Source organism: Rosa rugosa, chromosome 5, assembly GCF_958449725.1.
Source record: "Rosa rugosa chromosome 5, drRosRugo1.1, whole genome shotgun sequence".
In the NCBI taxonomy this organism is placed as follows: domain Eukaryota; kingdom Viridiplantae; phylum Streptophyta; class Magnoliopsida; order Rosales; family Rosaceae; genus Rosa; species Rosa rugosa.
In genome coordinates this window covers 14444355-14460720 of record NC_084824.1, presented here as the reverse complement: position 1 = coordinate 14460720, position 16366 = coordinate 14444355, and the positions used below count along the sequence as shown (strand labels likewise).

The 16366-nt window shown below is 38.7% G+C and overlaps 3 protein-coding genes across 3 annotated transcripts; 2 read left to right on the top strand and 1 right to left on the bottom strand.

Moving 5' to 3' along the window:
• Positions 1-2416: 2416 nt before the first annotated feature.
• Positions 2417-6392, top strand: LOC133710504 (galactokinase). The gene is made up of 13 exons (XM_062136585.1): positions 2417-2665; positions 2754-2929; positions 3034-3080; positions 3387-3481; positions 3585-3667; positions 3777-3845; positions 3935-4120; positions 4397-4531; positions 4635-4769; positions 4856-4926; positions 5469-5546; positions 5784-5925; positions 6009-6392. The coding sequence occupies exons 1-13, from the start codon at positions 2494-2496 to the stop codon at positions 6117-6119; spliced, it is 1500 nt and encodes a 499-aa protein (XP_061992569.1). The 5' UTR covers positions 2417-2493; the 3' UTR covers positions 6120-6392.
• A 4877-nt stretch (positions 6393-11269) lies between these two features.
• LOC133708932 (uncharacterized) lies at positions 11270-14204 on the top strand. The gene is made up of 4 exons (XM_062134522.1): positions 11270-11641; positions 12033-12887; positions 13272-13416; positions 13584-14204. The coding sequence occupies exons 2-4, from the start codon at positions 12341-12343 to the stop codon at positions 13642-13644; spliced, it is 753 nt and encodes a 250-aa protein (XP_061990506.1). The 5' UTR covers positions 11270-11641; positions 12033-12340; the 3' UTR covers positions 13645-14204.
• Positions 14205-14963: 759 nt separating this feature from the next.
• LOC133708933 (cell wall / vacuolar inhibitor of fructosidase 1) lies at positions 14964-15903 on the bottom strand. Its single transcript, XM_062134523.1, has one exon. It carries the CDS (start codon positions 15639-15641, stop codon positions 15117-15119), a length of 525 nt encoding a protein of 174 aa, XP_061990507.1. The 5' UTR covers positions 15642-15903; the 3' UTR covers positions 14964-15116.
• Positions 15904-16366: the final 463 nt, after the last annotated feature.

Below are 16366 nucleotides of genomic sequence, written 5' to 3'. Positions count from 1 at the left end.
CTTATTAGAGACAACAAATAAACTAACAATAAAGTAAAAAAACATAAAGAAATAACAGCAGCCCAGATTGGGCCCAAAGCCTGAACCTAGGCCCAAGATCTGTCCAAGCGGGTAAGGAGACCACGCACCCAGAATTGTTGTTCCAGTCTCAACCCCACCGCCGCACCACCACCTGCAGCAGACCACTTGCACTGTCGGACCTTCACCGCTGTCCCAGCACCACCGTCGACCCCAAGCCTCTTTCCTGACCTGAGTTGCCGACCCCATTCAGCCCAAAATCGGATCTGGTCGGCATTCGGCACTACAGATCTGCCAGCCCTCCGCTTGCGACCAACCTAGATTGGAGCGATCTCCGATCCCAGCCTCACCTCCACTGTCCCATCGCCCATCGATCGAGCCCCAGCCTGGCTTAACGGTGCAGCCCGACTTCCCCCACCCTTCCAACCCACCAGCCAACGTGTGTTCCTGAAACTCTTCTGGCCCGCCGCACAACGTACCTGCCCCATTCTTGACACAGATCGCGGACCCAGCGTCCCACCGGTATCCAACATGGCAACCAAGAGAGGCGCTACCATTCACGTCCCGTCCGACGACTACGTCCCCAGGACGTGCCGCCGGACGGAGAAGAAAAGCAAGCTAGAGGCGGCAAGCGCGTAGAAGCGCGTTCTTTTCTTTTAATATTTTAATAAATTTATGTCTGGTTTGTCTTTACTTTCTAGACTCTGTATAATTTAAAAGATTCATTTTGAGTTATTTTATGTAATTTATAAATATATTTAAATTATTTAATCTTCATTTAAAAAATTAAAAAATTTAAAATTAGCTAAAATAGAAAGCACTGATGCAAATAAATTTCTAAGGTAGCTAGTTAAAATGACGTTTTAGTTACTTTGACTTGAAAATGACTTTTTCGTTAAAGATGCTCTATGTGTCTGAAATGGAGAAAATATTCGTAGCAAAGGCAATTGCTTTTCATCACCATTATAATTTTAATTTTAAGTTTGTTAGTATTTATACTTTGAGAATCATCACGTGCAAATCCCACTTGCCAGGTGTTTTGAGACTTTGAGCCTAAGTTGATTACCATAATGATGATAAAAGCCAATAACTTTGTAGAAAGCGTCAATGTAATGCATATGGTTACATATTTGCAAACTGACTTTTCATTATCTGCAAAATGTTTTATGTTCTCGTTCATGCGCCCGATCATGACTAAGATTATCGCGGAAAAAATGAAGTGGAAAATGAAATTACTACGGAGAACTTAGAACAAGTGCACTGGTTTGCCCTTGCCTGGTTATAGTCATGAAAAAGCTGACTAGGTGACTTTCTTTGCAAAATCTTCTCTTCCACCGGTGGAAGCTTGACTGGGCAAGAATCACTCCTTCCTGACTACAGCCAAGAAAATAGTCATGGGAATGACTATTTTCATGCCCAGGCAAGAAAGAGACGAGCTCATGGAGAAGGAAGGCTGCAAACACAACGTGGGGGACGTCAGCAACACAGGGGAGAAGGAGACGCGCCTGCTTGGGAAGTGAGGGACAGCAGCTTGACGCGTGGCGCCGCAACTGCTGAACGACTGCAGCAACGCGCTTGTCGCGTAGCGACATCCTTTGGGCCGGCAGCTGCAGACCACATGGAAGAGAACCATTAGAGGCTTTGCATTTAAATACCACTGATGAACAGTATTTTTGCGTGAACAGTAGCGTGAACAGTAAAAGACTGAAAAGTGTTCACCGGGCAAGAAAAACAACGGGTGCAAACCCATGTCCAGTGGCAGTGAATAGTAACTTGACCGGTCGAATTCTTGACTTCTCGACCTTGACATTTCTTGACTACGGGTGGACTTGCTCTTAGTGACCAAAAATGACCACTTCATGAGTGGCACGCAAGTACAGTATCGTTAGCATCTTCGTACCTCATCCACCATTAAATGTGGACCGTCTGTCACGAAAAAGAAAAAAAAGGTACATTTATGTAAAAGAATCCCCTGTTGGAATTTATTCCCCACCTCCTTCCTTCCGTGACCCAGTTTGAAATCCCTGACGTGTCCGTCAACTATTACCATACGTGTCACCCTCTCCTCCTTCGTCGCCAGTAAATTCCCAAGCAGTAAAAAGACAGATGTAACCCTAATATAACGGTTGAAGTTGAATCTAATCTAAACTCGGATAAAACGGTGCAGCGAATTTAGCTGTCAATCCCGTATTAACCGGCACTGTACAACCCGGACTCTTCTTCTTCTTCTTCTGCACTAAAAATTATCCGAACCAAGATCAGAACGGATAAACCTCTCTTATCCTTAACCGGCGGTTAATTGCCCAAAATTCCGGAAAAGCCCAAAGGAGGGAAAATAAAATACTATATATTGCACAATCACTCACTGTCGTCGTCATCCTGTCATCATCATCATCGAAAACGGTGCTTTCCAGAGTGTGTGATTGAAACTTTGTAATATAAAAAGAAGATTCGGTTTGCGAGAGTTGGTTACGGATGGCTCAAATGATGAGGCACGAAGAACTCCCGATCCCAATCCACTCCGCTCTCGACGAAGTCTACGGCGATTCCTCGCAACTCGAGGAGGCCCAGCTCCGCTTCCACCGCCTCAAGACCAAGTTCCACAAGGTCTTCGGTCACCTTCCTCAACTCTGCGCTCGCTCTCCAGGTTTGTTATTCATCTCTCTATCTCTTATGGTTTGGTTTTACGTGATTGAATTGATTTTGATTTTGTGATCGGACGGCGGTGGCGGCAGGGAGAGTGAACTTGATCGGAGAGCATATAGACTATGAGGGATACTCGGTGTTGCCGATGGCGATACGGCAGGATACTATTGTGGCGATAAGGAGGAACGAAGGGGAGAAGGTTCTGAGAATTGCGAATGTTAACGATAAGTATGAAATGTGTACTTATCCTGCTGATCCTAACCAGGTCCAATATATTTGAATTTTCTGGATTTTTTTTTTTCAAGTTTGATTGTTGCTATAAAATGTTCGACTTGCTCGTATGCTTATACGGTCAATTTTGTATAACAGGAAATTGATTTGAAGAATCACAAATGGGGCCATTATTTCATTTGTGGGTGAGAACTCGAGATTTTGCTTGATTGTTGCTCTGTTATGTTGTGATTTGCATGATAGAAACAAAGGAATTTTGCTGTGCTTTGAGTGTTGTGACATTACTTTAGTTCATCTCGAGTAATCAATCGAGTGTTCTTTTGAACTGCCAAGTGAAATCAGTTGGTGCTACACATTTGTTTACTGTCTTCTCTTCGTGTTCTCTGTTCTGTATATTGTGGGAACATGTATTTGGTTGATTTTTGTTGCTGTTGAGTTTAAAAGTACTATTTCCAATTGCATGTGAGAAACTGATTGTTTGCATTCTTTAGGTACAAAGGTTTCTATGAATTTGCCAGATCCCGAGGAATAGATCTGGGTGAACCAGTGGGACTCGATGTTCTTATCGATGGAACAGTTCCTACAGGTAAAGTTTCCATCAATTGACTTTACTACGCATATAAGACTGTCTTCTGATATGGTGGAGTAAACTCCCGGACATTATTTATTCATTTATTCGTGTCATGTAGGGTCTGGATTATCAAGCTCTGCAGCATTAGTTTGTGCTTCTACCATTGCTATTATGGCTGCTTTTGATGAGAATTTTCCCAAGGTATACTGTCGCTACCAATAGTTTACTGACTACATAGATAATATACTTCAGGGGACCTCCTGAGTGGAATCACCTCTTTTAAATGCTAACATTCCTTCCTTGTGAACAGAAAGAAATTGCTCAACTTACATGTGATTGTGAGCGACACATTGGTACACAATCTGGTGGAATGGATCAGGTGATTGATGATTTCCTTATTGCCGATCATGACTTTTGGTTTGGATATCCCTGTATATGCAGTTGTCCTAATATTGATTCAACACGCAGGCAATCTCTGTAATGGCTAAGCCTGGTTTTGCAGAACTAATTGATTTCAACCCTATTCGTGCTACTGATGTGCAACTTCCAGCTGGTGGAACTTTTGTTGTAGCCCATTCCTTGGCAGACTCTCTGAAAGCAGTAACTGCTGCTACCAATTACAACAACAGAGTTGTTGAATGTCGTCTGGCTTCAGTAAGTTTGATATATATTATAATATCATGAATTTTTATATGTGACATAGGCTGAGTCCTAAATGTGCATAAAGTTTAAATTTGTTGAGGTCCTAGGTGCTAGTACAGACAGGGTCTGTTTTATGAATGTTACTGACAAGTGGATGGGCAGCTGAAAATGTTTTTTTTACACAAGTTGGATAGCTGTCTGAATATAAAGTTATTATAGAATTTAAGATGAGTACGATACATTTTTGTCTGAGATAGTCTCTACTCACAATGTGATCTTGTACTTCAGATTCTACTTGCTATAAAGTTGGGAATGAAGCCACAAGATGCAATTTCAAATGTCAAAACTCTTTCTGATGTTGAAGGGTTGTGCATGTCATATGCTAGTACCCATGAGTCTTCAGATCCTAACCTGGCTGTAAAGGTATGTTCTTTCATTTTCTGCCCACATTTTTGATTTATCAACTAGTGGTTGATGCACATTTTGTCACATGCAGTTCATAATATCACTTTCAGCTTTGTTACAGAAATTTTTGAAGGAAGAACCTTATACAGTTGACGAAATTGAGAAAATCACTGGGGAAAATCTAGAATCTATCTTTCGAAATTCTGCATCTTCTCTGGATGTGTTGAAGGCTGCAAAACACTTCAAGTTATATCAGGTACTTGTTCTGTTTTCTTCTTTATCCAATCATCACTAAATCTGTTGATTCTTTTCTTTTAATTCTAACAAAGTCTTATTTACCAGAGAGCCTCCCATGTGTACTCTGAAGCCAAGCGGGTACATGCGTTCAAGGACACTGTATCATCAGATTTAAGGTATATTTATTAGTTGAGGAAATGCTAATTTCAGGCCTTAAGGATGGGAATAATCTTTCTCCTCTCAGGGCTTTAAGACAGGGAGGCAAATAACTTTTGCTGCTAGGGCATGCCATATCCCCCTCGTTCCCCATGATGCATTAGAAGTACTTACATTGATTAAAGATGGAGAAGAAATGTTTTCATTAAGAAACTAAAAAAACTGATCCGGGTCTTAGATCTGTCAGAAAATGAGAAACTTTTACTTAACATGTTGCTGTAGTATGCTTTTACATAGATGGTCACCACGATATGTGGATGTTCCTTTGAAGCATGAATGAAGATGCTGTCAAATCAGTACTACATGTAGTTTTATTGCAATGGCTGAACTTTTGTCAATGGGATTTTGCATCGTAAACAATTCATTTGTAGCAATTACCTTCTGCATTTTGCACATATAGTTCTGGTATCTTACTATTTGCATTGTTGCCTTATTTTTTCAAGCTAGATTGGTACGATGTAGACAATACCAGGGTTTTATTAATGCTGTTGTATTTTTGCAGTGACGAGGCTAAGCTGAAGAATCTTGGTGATCTTATGAATGCGAGTCACTATAGCTGCAGTGTTTTATATGAGTGCAGGTATAAATTGTTGCAACATTATGACTGTGTGACAATGAATTTCATATATTCTGATTAAAAACCAAAAGCTTCCCAAGACTTCTAGACCTAAACAAGATTAACTGTTTTACCTTTTTGTATGACCTCGTGAAAGCCAATGAATCATCCTTGCAGTACTGGTTTCTGAATTCAGAACTTTAGTTGGCGTTTCTTACCCGCAGTTTTATTTACTACCTATACTTTGTTTCACTTGACTAGTTGTCCGGAGTTAGAAGAACTTGTAAATATTTGTAAAGAGAATGGTGCTCTTGGGGCAAGGCTGACAGGAGCCGGGTGGGGTGGCTGTGCAGTTGCATTGGTAAAAGATAGTATTGTCCCACAGTTCATCCTCAATTTAAAGGTAAATTCGTGGGCCTATACTTTCCAACACTAACAATTGGGTTGTTGAATACAAATGTCCTTATGGTTCTTCTATCTTATCAGGAACGGTTCTACCAGTCAAGGATTCGTGGAGGTGTCATAAACAATAACGATCTCGGCTTGTATGTTTTTGCTTCCAAGCCTTCAAGTGGCGCTGCTATTTTCAAGTTTTAGCGTATGTCAACTTGTTCAGCCCTCTGTAACTCGGGCCTGAACCATTGTAAAGATGCTCCCCTCGTGATTTAGCTTAATTTATGTCATCGAACCATATCAAACTTGTCTTCAAAAATAAACCTATGCCTAAGGTCTCATAGTTAAATGTATCCAATACTAGAATCATCAGTTTCTCTCATTGAGATTGTGGACCTTGTGATGTATTTTCTGTAAATTTCAGCATTCGAGTTTACAGATTGAGGAGCAAATTAGGATCTTCCTTTCGAATCTGAATCTTTCTGCACAGTTCTTCCTAAATCGTTTTTTCTCCGTGGTCACGAGTTACTAGAAATGATGTGTGTGTTTTTTGTTTTGTTTAATATGTATGGAGAGATGTTGTGCTATATACAATCACCTTAATACTTGCTTAGTTATTCTGAGAAATTCACCACCTAGCGGTGCGGTTGACTAAATCAACGCCTTAGTAAGAAGATATTTTAGATATTTTAATTTAAAAAGAAGGAACAGTTTTAGAATAAATAGAAAAATTTCTTATTTTTTATTAGTCAGCCGCACCACCACATGATGCGACTCACGTACGCAAGACCACCTCTAGTTATAAAAGCCACGTTACTAAACTGTCAGATGTATGTGTGTGTATATAAGATTTGTTAAATGCATTAAAAAAAAAAGATTTATTTAATAAAATTCTAGTATTCAACAGAATTGAAGATTGGACCAAAAATATTTTTAAAAAATGAAAATAAAAGAAATGGAAAGTGAAGATGACACGGCTCTCAATCGCTGGCAGTGAAGTGAAGGTCCCAGCGGTGTAGATGCAGAGTACGTGACGTGTGGCATTGTGGGGTCCAGACTCATATGCGAAAAGAGTGAGTCTTACGTACGGCACCCGCACCACGTGGCAGTGGGGCGGGCCAATCAGTGCCTAAGTAGGGGGGTATTCTGGATATTGCATATTAAAAATCAGAGGTAGTTTCGGAAAAGAGGGAAAAAGTTTGAGATTTATGTGGGCATGCATAATTTACTTTAATGCCCAAGAATCTTATCATGGTCCCATCTCATTACACACACACACACACACACACACGGAGACTGAGAGCAACCTTCATGCCTTAATTTCATTTCATTTCTTTTCATGCTGCTTAACAAATTCCAGCTCATAAAGAGAAAAAAACATCCAGGTACATAAGTTGGTTAAGCTTGGTGGAGATCGGAGGATCTATCATTTCATATCTTTTTTTGTTTGTGTGCTTAGAAGCAATTTGTCTGTAAGAAGGTAATTCCGTAATAACAAGTGAAGTCGACGATCGGTATTTTATTATGAATTTGAACTTGAAATTAGTCGTTAACTCACTCAAGTTAAGACACAACTAGACTATGTATTTACATTCATATTATCAGTCAAGTCAAAATGGTACAAAACATGACATATGAAAATATTAAAAATTTAGCATCCTGGATAAATCTGAAAGTACTTAACAAGCCAATTTATTGAATAAAAACCGTTTTAAACTAATTAGCATTCAACACCATTAATTTTTCTATAAATATCTCTTGCTTAGCGGCGGTTCAAGATATTGTCACTATATTCTCTTATTAACTCTTTGATGAAGGATGGCATGGATTTTAGGGTTTCAGCCTGAAGACTCAAAAACTGGGTAAACTCTCTCTTGTTCTTGCGCCTACAGTGAGGGAGTGTGCCCTTTTAGAAGAACACGATTCGTGTTACACGAACATTAATTAGGAAATAGGCATTTCCGCCTGTCCTCTTAACTATATATTATCTGAATTTGTACCTATCCACAACCTCATATTTTAAGTTTCCATAACTTCCTTGGTAGAGAACTTGCTTCAGTTTTTTAAGCTTATCATGTAATATGCAAGTCCAAAAGCTGTAACTAACTCCAACAAAGACTTCAAACCAGCCAATGCAGATGAACTACAACAACACAAGCTCTAAAAAAAAAACACAAGATTGACCTAACATCAAAACAAACACGTACTTGATCAAATACTACAGATGAAGTGGCTTTGTAACCAATTAAATTAGGTGCCATGGACTTTGAGCAGTTCGATCAACATAACATGGGACTAAACATAATGAACTCTTAAATTAAATTAGGTACCAAGGTCATATATTTCGAATAATAGCTAGTTAGCTACATAAGTAAATTATATATATATATATATACTAATTGAGGGTTTAGTACTGTAGCTTAGCAATAGTATTGGCTCGACTTAGTAACAGTATCGGCTCAAGCTGAGTCGGTCATAAAAAGACAATTTTGCCCTTCGGTGTTTTACAGAATTGCACAGTCCACCACCTGTGCTATTACGTGTTGGTTCCGAACTAGGTGTTTCTTCTTCTGGCACAGATTAATTAGCATTGCTCGAGTACATAGAGAGAGGATCTCCTTCTTTGCTTCCGCATAAAGAGAGAGAAGGGAAATGGGTCATGGTTGATATTTATTATTAGACAAATAATGTTCAAACATAAATTGAATAATGGTAGGTGAATCACCTTTTTGGATACCACCTGCATCCCACCTTATGTGACAACTAAAATGACACAGTCACGTTTTTTAAGAAATTCTGTGATAGGTACATCAGCTGTCATGTAAGGTGAGATATAAGTGGTACCTAAAAAAATGGTTCAACTAGCATTACTCATATACATTCAGCGATCAAGGAAATTTCAACATAAATTGCTTTAAAGATATTTGGAACCTTTTATGAATCTAAATATAAATGCATGCACTACCAAGAGAAACACAATCTAATAATGCATATTCTGTTAATCGAATCATCAGCATCAACGTCCTATTATTAGCACAAAAAGAAGCAAATCAACTTCATGCATAAATAAGTGGATTCCCACACAAGTTTCCCACCAGCAGAGCAGCTCAAACCCTAAATCAAATTTCCAATAGATATAAAGATCTTCACCATTTTATTCACGTGGAATGTGGGGTGAGTGGGTATGTGGGTTTGGACCTACCCCATCAATTTCGTCTTTCATGTTCATGAATTTCTGGTCACAGAGATTTTGAATGATATGGAGGGGAGGAGGAGCAGTAAACTGGAGTCACAATCCAGCAAGACAATGACTATTCCTGTCTTGAACAATGTAATCGAGGATAGAGACCTTGATGAGATTGTTGAAAAAAAATTTGGACCAATTTTGTTTGTGTTGTTTGGAATTTGATTAACTTTTTTCGGCCGTGGATTATTATTGTACAAACTATGCCATTCACGAAAATGAAGGGAAATGTTTGTCCAAAGGAATCTTGATAAGCAAGAAAGAGAGCTTGTTGATAATGTGTTTCTTTTTTTGCTTTAGTGAAAGCAAATTTGAGAGTGACATTGAAATTAAATGGATTTGTCATTGAGCTAGTTATTTGTGAAGAGCACCATACCACTTGCAATCAGGACAGTTGTTTGGTTGAAAGGAAATTACAATATGATTGGGATAAGATGAATTGAAAATTAAAAAAAAAAATTGATGGAAATGATGCGAATTAATGGAAATGAGTTAATCGACAATTTATGCCAAGTTCATGATGCTAATTTCATCAATTGTAATAAAACCAATTGACGGAAATGTTGCGGCCTCTTGATTTTAGTCATGCTAGCTTTCAGCCCTGAGGATCTAACTCATGGCCCCGATGGCAATAGCGATGGCGTTCGTGGCTTGATGTTGTGGCTGTGACCACTTATTATGTCCGGTGTATAGCAAGATTGATGGAGCTGGGGTGGTGGTGCCTTTCTCCTTTTGGATTGGATTCAAAGGGGGTGGAGCTTCTTTGTGGCTATGTCGTTCGGCGGAGTGACTTCGGTCTGAGTTCCAACATGCGGTTGCTCGAATCGTTGTCAATAGGGTGATGTCATGGTTTGATCTCCCTAATAGAAAGGACATCAGTAACATTAATGTCATTTGAGTTGCTTACTTTATTACGAGGTTCTCGCCTCTAACTCAAAGAAAAGTGAAATTACTTAAGTAATGACTCTGTATGTCATGTCTTTCACTTGAGTTATTTTTTGTAACTTTTACTTCAATAATAACATTAATATATCGACTAAAAAAATATTTTCACATTAATAGCTACATATCATCCGATTATTGTAACAAAGATACAGTCATCTACTACATTCTAAATGAATCTAAATTGAAACCCATGAATCGTTGAATCATTGTAAGTACAAGAATAATTTTCTTTCGAGCATATGTAACCAACTCTACTAAAAGATCTCTTAAAATTCAAGTTTATTGGCCTCACGATGTGCCGAGTTCTATATTCTCAAAGGGTTTGGAGTTGTCAAATGTATTGGTACCTGACGCAGTGACGCGTGAAGCATGATTGAGTCCTAGATTGGGTTATTCCAAATATTTAATTATATGATTTGAAGAAAAAAAATTTGACATGGCAATTTGTTGCATAAAAGTCCACTAATGGGTTTTCATAGATGCGAATAAGGTATAATCCAACATCTGGTGTTTGTTGCCTTTCTTTCTAAAATAAGTATTTTTTTTGGCTGAGTTTTCATATTTTCGTAAATAAATATTATTTGAGGAGAAGTATTATGTCACCAAATGTTACAGACATGATCATAACTCCATAAAATAAGACTAAATTCAACATCTTACCAAATATCCTTGTAGCTTTTTTTATCAAGTTTTAGTTGTTGCCTGATTCATTTTAGTTCTTATATTTTCGTAAACGAACATTACTTACGGAAAACAGTTATAGCAAATACAATCATAACTCTGTAAAATAAAATGAAAATTAGATGCAATTTTGATCGTATCTAAATTCAGAACTTATCATCTTACCGTAACCGTTTATTTTACCAGACAATTAGTTATGCAATTAATATACATTCCCAACTCAAACAATTTGACTGTCCAGACGTTAATTAATTTTCACATATTTTCAGTATGACAAAAATTAAGAATATTCCACAACGTCAATGCATCACATAGCATATACCCTCCCCCCTTCAGGACAATTTAACAAACCTAAACTAAAATTCAAATAAGAACCATCTCCCGAGTAACCAACCACAAAAGTCCATCTGGCCAACCTTAACCGGCCGATTCCAACACACAGTAGCCAAATCCAAAAACCTTTTTCATTTCAACAAGAAAGAAAAATCTAGATAACCAAAATATATAAAAAACCCATCAAAGTCAAAGACTGAAATGCCACCGTGCCTGTGTCGGTGAAGCTTCTTCCTCTTCTTCTTCTTCTTCTTCTTCTTGTTCTTCCTTAATTGCTTGTTCAGCGAAGCCAACAACAGACCTCAGATTCCCACCATTTGCGGTGCCTATTTATCCGACGAAGATATAGCGCCATTCGGTCCCTTTGAATCAATCCCACTTTCTCCTGAAACCCCTCGTCTCCATTCACACCCTCTCCTCTCTAATATTAGCACCTCTCTGCTTCCCTATTTGACGCTGCTTTGCTTCGCTGTAAGGTTCTTTCTCCGCATCGGATCTGGGGTTTCTTCGCTTCCGTTTGAAGGTTTCTTTCCCATTTTCTCTTTTCATTTCTTGGGTCCAAGTTTTCAGATATTTTCAAGGCTTCGGTTTTTGGGTTTTTTTCTTTCTTTTCTATAAAGACTGTTGCTTTAGCTGTGACGCTTATTTAAAGGGTTTGGTTTTTGCTCTGTAAAGTTTTCAACTTTAAGTTTTGGGTTTGCTTTGATTTTACATTCTTGTTTCTTTTTTCCAGCTCTGTGTTGTTGGTATGCTAAACATGTGAAAGCTGCTACATTATCGATTATTCCTCTTTCGGTTTCTTGATTATCAACACGTTTTGATGCATTGTTTCGTTCGGTGTTAAGTGTGTATTTTGTATTGGTTTTTTTTGCTTGTGTTGGTGTTAATGGTTGAGGGGTTTTGTTGATTGACAGGAGTGAAGGGGGAAAGAAAGGAGGGAGCTTGTTGTTTAGTGAACCATTATTGTTTGGGTGCGAGCCGTGTAGAACAAGATAGATTGGAATGAAGCTGTCTTCGATTTGATTGCAAGTTAAATAGGAAAGTGTTGTTTACTTGATGAAGCTAGATATATTTGTGGTCAAGTTTCGCCTGTGAATCTAATATATAGTGCAAAGAGGTTGTTTTGTGTGATGGGTTGAATTGGAAGATTCAAATTTGGGTGGAACTATTGTGGCTTTGTTCATTTGGAACCTGGAGATTGACTTGGGTTTGGTTGGTTGTTATGGATCATAAGGGTCTGAGAGATAAAGATTTTGAAATTGATCTTGAGAGCGGGGTGGTAGTTAGTGAAGAGGATTCAAGTGATAGCTCTGTTTCGAGTGTCAAAAAACAGGCAAAGACGCTGCTAGCAAAGGTTTATGGCGGATTTTCGGATGGATCAGTTAATGCTGAAGAGAGGGTTGGTTTGTGTGGCAATGGTTTCAACTCCAATGGGGTCTGCCCCGAGAATTTGAAGTTGGCAACAAACAAGACACTGGAGGGAAATGGTGGTATGGATCGTGAAGAGAAGACTCGGCCGAAAGATAAGCGGAAAAAAACGAGCAATAAAAAGGCCCCTAAACCTCCCAGACCTCCAAGAGGCCCGTCATTGGATGCCGCTGACCAGAAGCTAATCAAGGAACTCTCTGAGATTGCAATGTGGAAACGTGCAAGGGTTGAGAGGATGAAAGCCTTGAAGAAGATGAAAGCTGCTAAGGCATCATCATCCAATACCAATATATATGCGATGGTGTTCACGGTTCTCTTTTGTGTAGTGCTACTCTTCCAAGGTAAGATCTTTTGTCATTGAGCTTGAGGTTTCATTTACCAAATTGATAGTGGTTAACTTTTTTGTGGTTAGTTTAAGGCAGAACGGAAAAAATTTCACCTCACGTTATTTTAGTTAGGAAGTGAGAACTATATGTCACTGTTTGTTTAATGTGTTTAAACTACTGCAAACTGAACAAATAGCAATTTTGGATGGGATCGGTAGCCATGATCTAGCATTTCTTTTGGTCAGTCCTGAAAAATAAATATCATGTTGTAGTCAATACACACTAGTATATGCCTTCATCATGTCTTTAACAGTTATATCCAGCCCAAGACAATCTTCCATTTTTCCTGATGCTTCTTTGGTAATGGTCAATTTACATTCTATTGCCATTTCTGTGCAGGAATTTCATCTAGCAGAAGCTCAACTGTAGGCTTTGAGGGATCTCCTTTGTCTGCAGGAAGAACGGAAGGCAGTTTGATCTCAATTCAGTTCTTCCCAAATCCGTCATCAACTGCCCTGAATGGACCTGGTTCCGAGTCTCCCAAGTATGTTAAAATCATCTTAGCTTCAAATATGAAATATCCTGTTCGAAATTTCTTTTATTTGTCCATTGCATCTTCGTAGGGAAAATAATGGATTTCTTTATATTTTCGTTCTACTTGAGAAATGTATTAGTTAGGTATTCTAAAATAAACTTTTCTACACCTTGTAGTATGGTAGAGCAGGTTGCTGGTTCAGATCAGCAGGAGAAGCTGCAAAGATGGGCACGATGATATACTAATCTTGTTGCTTGGTCTGCCTTGAAGAACAATTTTCCATGATGCTTTGGATCCTCATGCAAGCCATTGCTGCTTGCACTTTTTGTACGCATCTACTGCAGCTCGATCAGGCCGGGTAGTTTATCCCCTCTATGTACATTAATGAAAACTTGGGGAAGAAGGCGAGAGAGAGTGAGGGAGAGAGATAGAGAGCACCATACAGTTTTTAGTGTGTTTTGTAGTGGTTGTCAAATGCACACTTTGCAAATAAGTTTACCGGTTTAATTTCCAAATTTTGGAATTTGAGTTTGTTCCCTTTCCAGAGCCAAGAGAAAGAAAACCCCCCTTCATAAAATCTGTAGGAAATCTAGTCACCCAACTCTGCCCACTTTTCTTTTCATTTTGGAAGTGATTTATGGAAACCATTGCCAGTTGGTAATATATAATGTATATGCAGCATGTGTTCTATATGCCACTTTCCTTCAATGAAATAAAATGTTGGGGTTCCTAACCATGCAGAGATTTTCTCTGTGGCTGGAAAATGGTTTGTGGAGAATTGAAAAGATTTTCTTAGCTATTTTTCTTCTCTGGTTATGGAGGACCAGTTGGGGCATTCCCAGGTGATATGTGCCTGCATTTTCTCCATCTTTTCTTTATGGATATGCTTTGAACCAGATTGTGCTTCTAACACCCGGATGCATTGGCTTTAATAATTTAACATGTGATCTCACATGATCACATGGTATTGGCTTATGGTTGTAGACTGTAGTCAGCTATGCATAATTGGTGCATGAGAATTGAGACTTGAGAATAGACCACCCCATGTCACCTGTCTTTCTAGAGCTTTCGCTATATGTAATTAAATATAAGGGGGGGTCCCAATTTATCACAGGCTAACATTAACATATGCCTCACATGCATACATTAAGCAGTCTTGACTTCCCAACAGTTTTGAGATTATAGAACTCCAGTATATACTACCCACAAAAGTGGATGCTCCTTCGTTACAAGAGTGATGCGAAGATTTAAGGAGAGGACATTGTGATATCCAGAATTCCAAATTGGTAATCGAGGTAACAAGGTCTGTGAAACTAAAACTAACTTCGGCTAGCACTTTTATTTGAAACCTTGAGTTGTTACAATTCTGTCCTCCAAATTCTAAACTCAAACGCTCAACCTTAAACACCAAAATGACACTCTTTTGAGTGAGAAAAATAGATAGAGAATCCTCTTTCAGACATTTTGGGACCCTTCCCAAATGAGAAGCTATGACAAGGTTGATATGGCCCAGAAACCAATCCCTACCCTCAGAAAACAATTAAACAGGTCCACAGTAGAACATAAAGAGATCAGAAACTCTAATTTCAGTGGCTGAAACTTCTGCTACGAGTACAAATATCTGAACTAAGAATACACAAGGAACGCAATAAATACTAGTACATGATATTGATGACTAATGAACATATGCTGATCTGCCACGGCCAAAATCATCCCTGCACCAACTTGATGATAGCCACAGCTACTTCAGCGAGGCTGCTCACAAGAGTGTTCCTATCTGTCAACGGCGACTCCCCGGAAAACCCCTTCTCACAAGCCTCAGCTTCCTTCGCGGCATCAGAAATGCCGTAGTTGGCAAACCCATAATGACCATTACTGAGAGCATCAATTGACTGTGGGAGAGTGTACTTCACCACTGGAATGTACAACTCTGCACAGTTTGCCAAAGGCTTCTGCAAATCTTCTTCTGGGGATTGCTTGAGTAGGCCATGGATGTAATCCAGTGTATCAGTTGCATTGGACAGAACAAGATCAGCCATTATGTGAGCCAAGCCTGAAATGTCTGAGTTTGAGCTCTGAGGGCTTGATTGGAGAGACGAGAGACAAAGGTCAAAGTGGGGTGTTTTCTTGCATGTTTTGGATATTAGATCAGTGCTTTGGGATTGGGTTTGCACATTGAAGAAAACAATATGAAGAAGAAGAAGAAGAAGGGGGGTTTGGATTGAGTAGTTCATTTTCTGGGAGTCGAAGATTGGGAAGAAGGAAGAAAATTGGAGAAATTGAAGAATTGGGTGTGGTTTGGTTTTTCTGATTCTGGTGGCCGATGAACTTTATATATATATATACAAACTCCATGTACTACCACTTTGTGCATTGCCAAAAAAACCATGTGCTGTGATCTTGAATTGCGTCTTCATTTTGATTTTGTGTTCACATGACTACAGGTTGCATCACTTTGCGAAGATCCTATTTTGTGAAAATAATGGGAAAAATTGAAAGGAAATTGGATATATGTAATAAATGGACATAGACATGGACAAAGAGGAAGCAAAAACAACAAGCAGAAAAAACCAGAAACTAAGAAACAAAGGTGGTAAGCAAAAGTAAAACATTGGACCGGGTAGGCCGTACGTTCTTGTCAAAGAGGGGAAGCCACAGAGAAGACCCATCTTGATTACCTTTTATTTGTAAGATGAAATTCTCTCTCCTTTTACCTTATATAAATTGAAAAATGCTTGAGATCTCAAATTTTTATACAAAATTTAGATCCTAAATGATGTGAGTGCCACCATATCAGCATTTTGCCTTGAAAATATATTGATAAGGTGGAATTTTTATTTTATAATTTATATTACATTTAGTCTACTTATAATTTAAAATCTACTCTCTTCACCATTTTTCGAGAATCTCCTCCACCCCAACCATACCCGTGAAAGATTTAAATTATCAAACCCTAAGT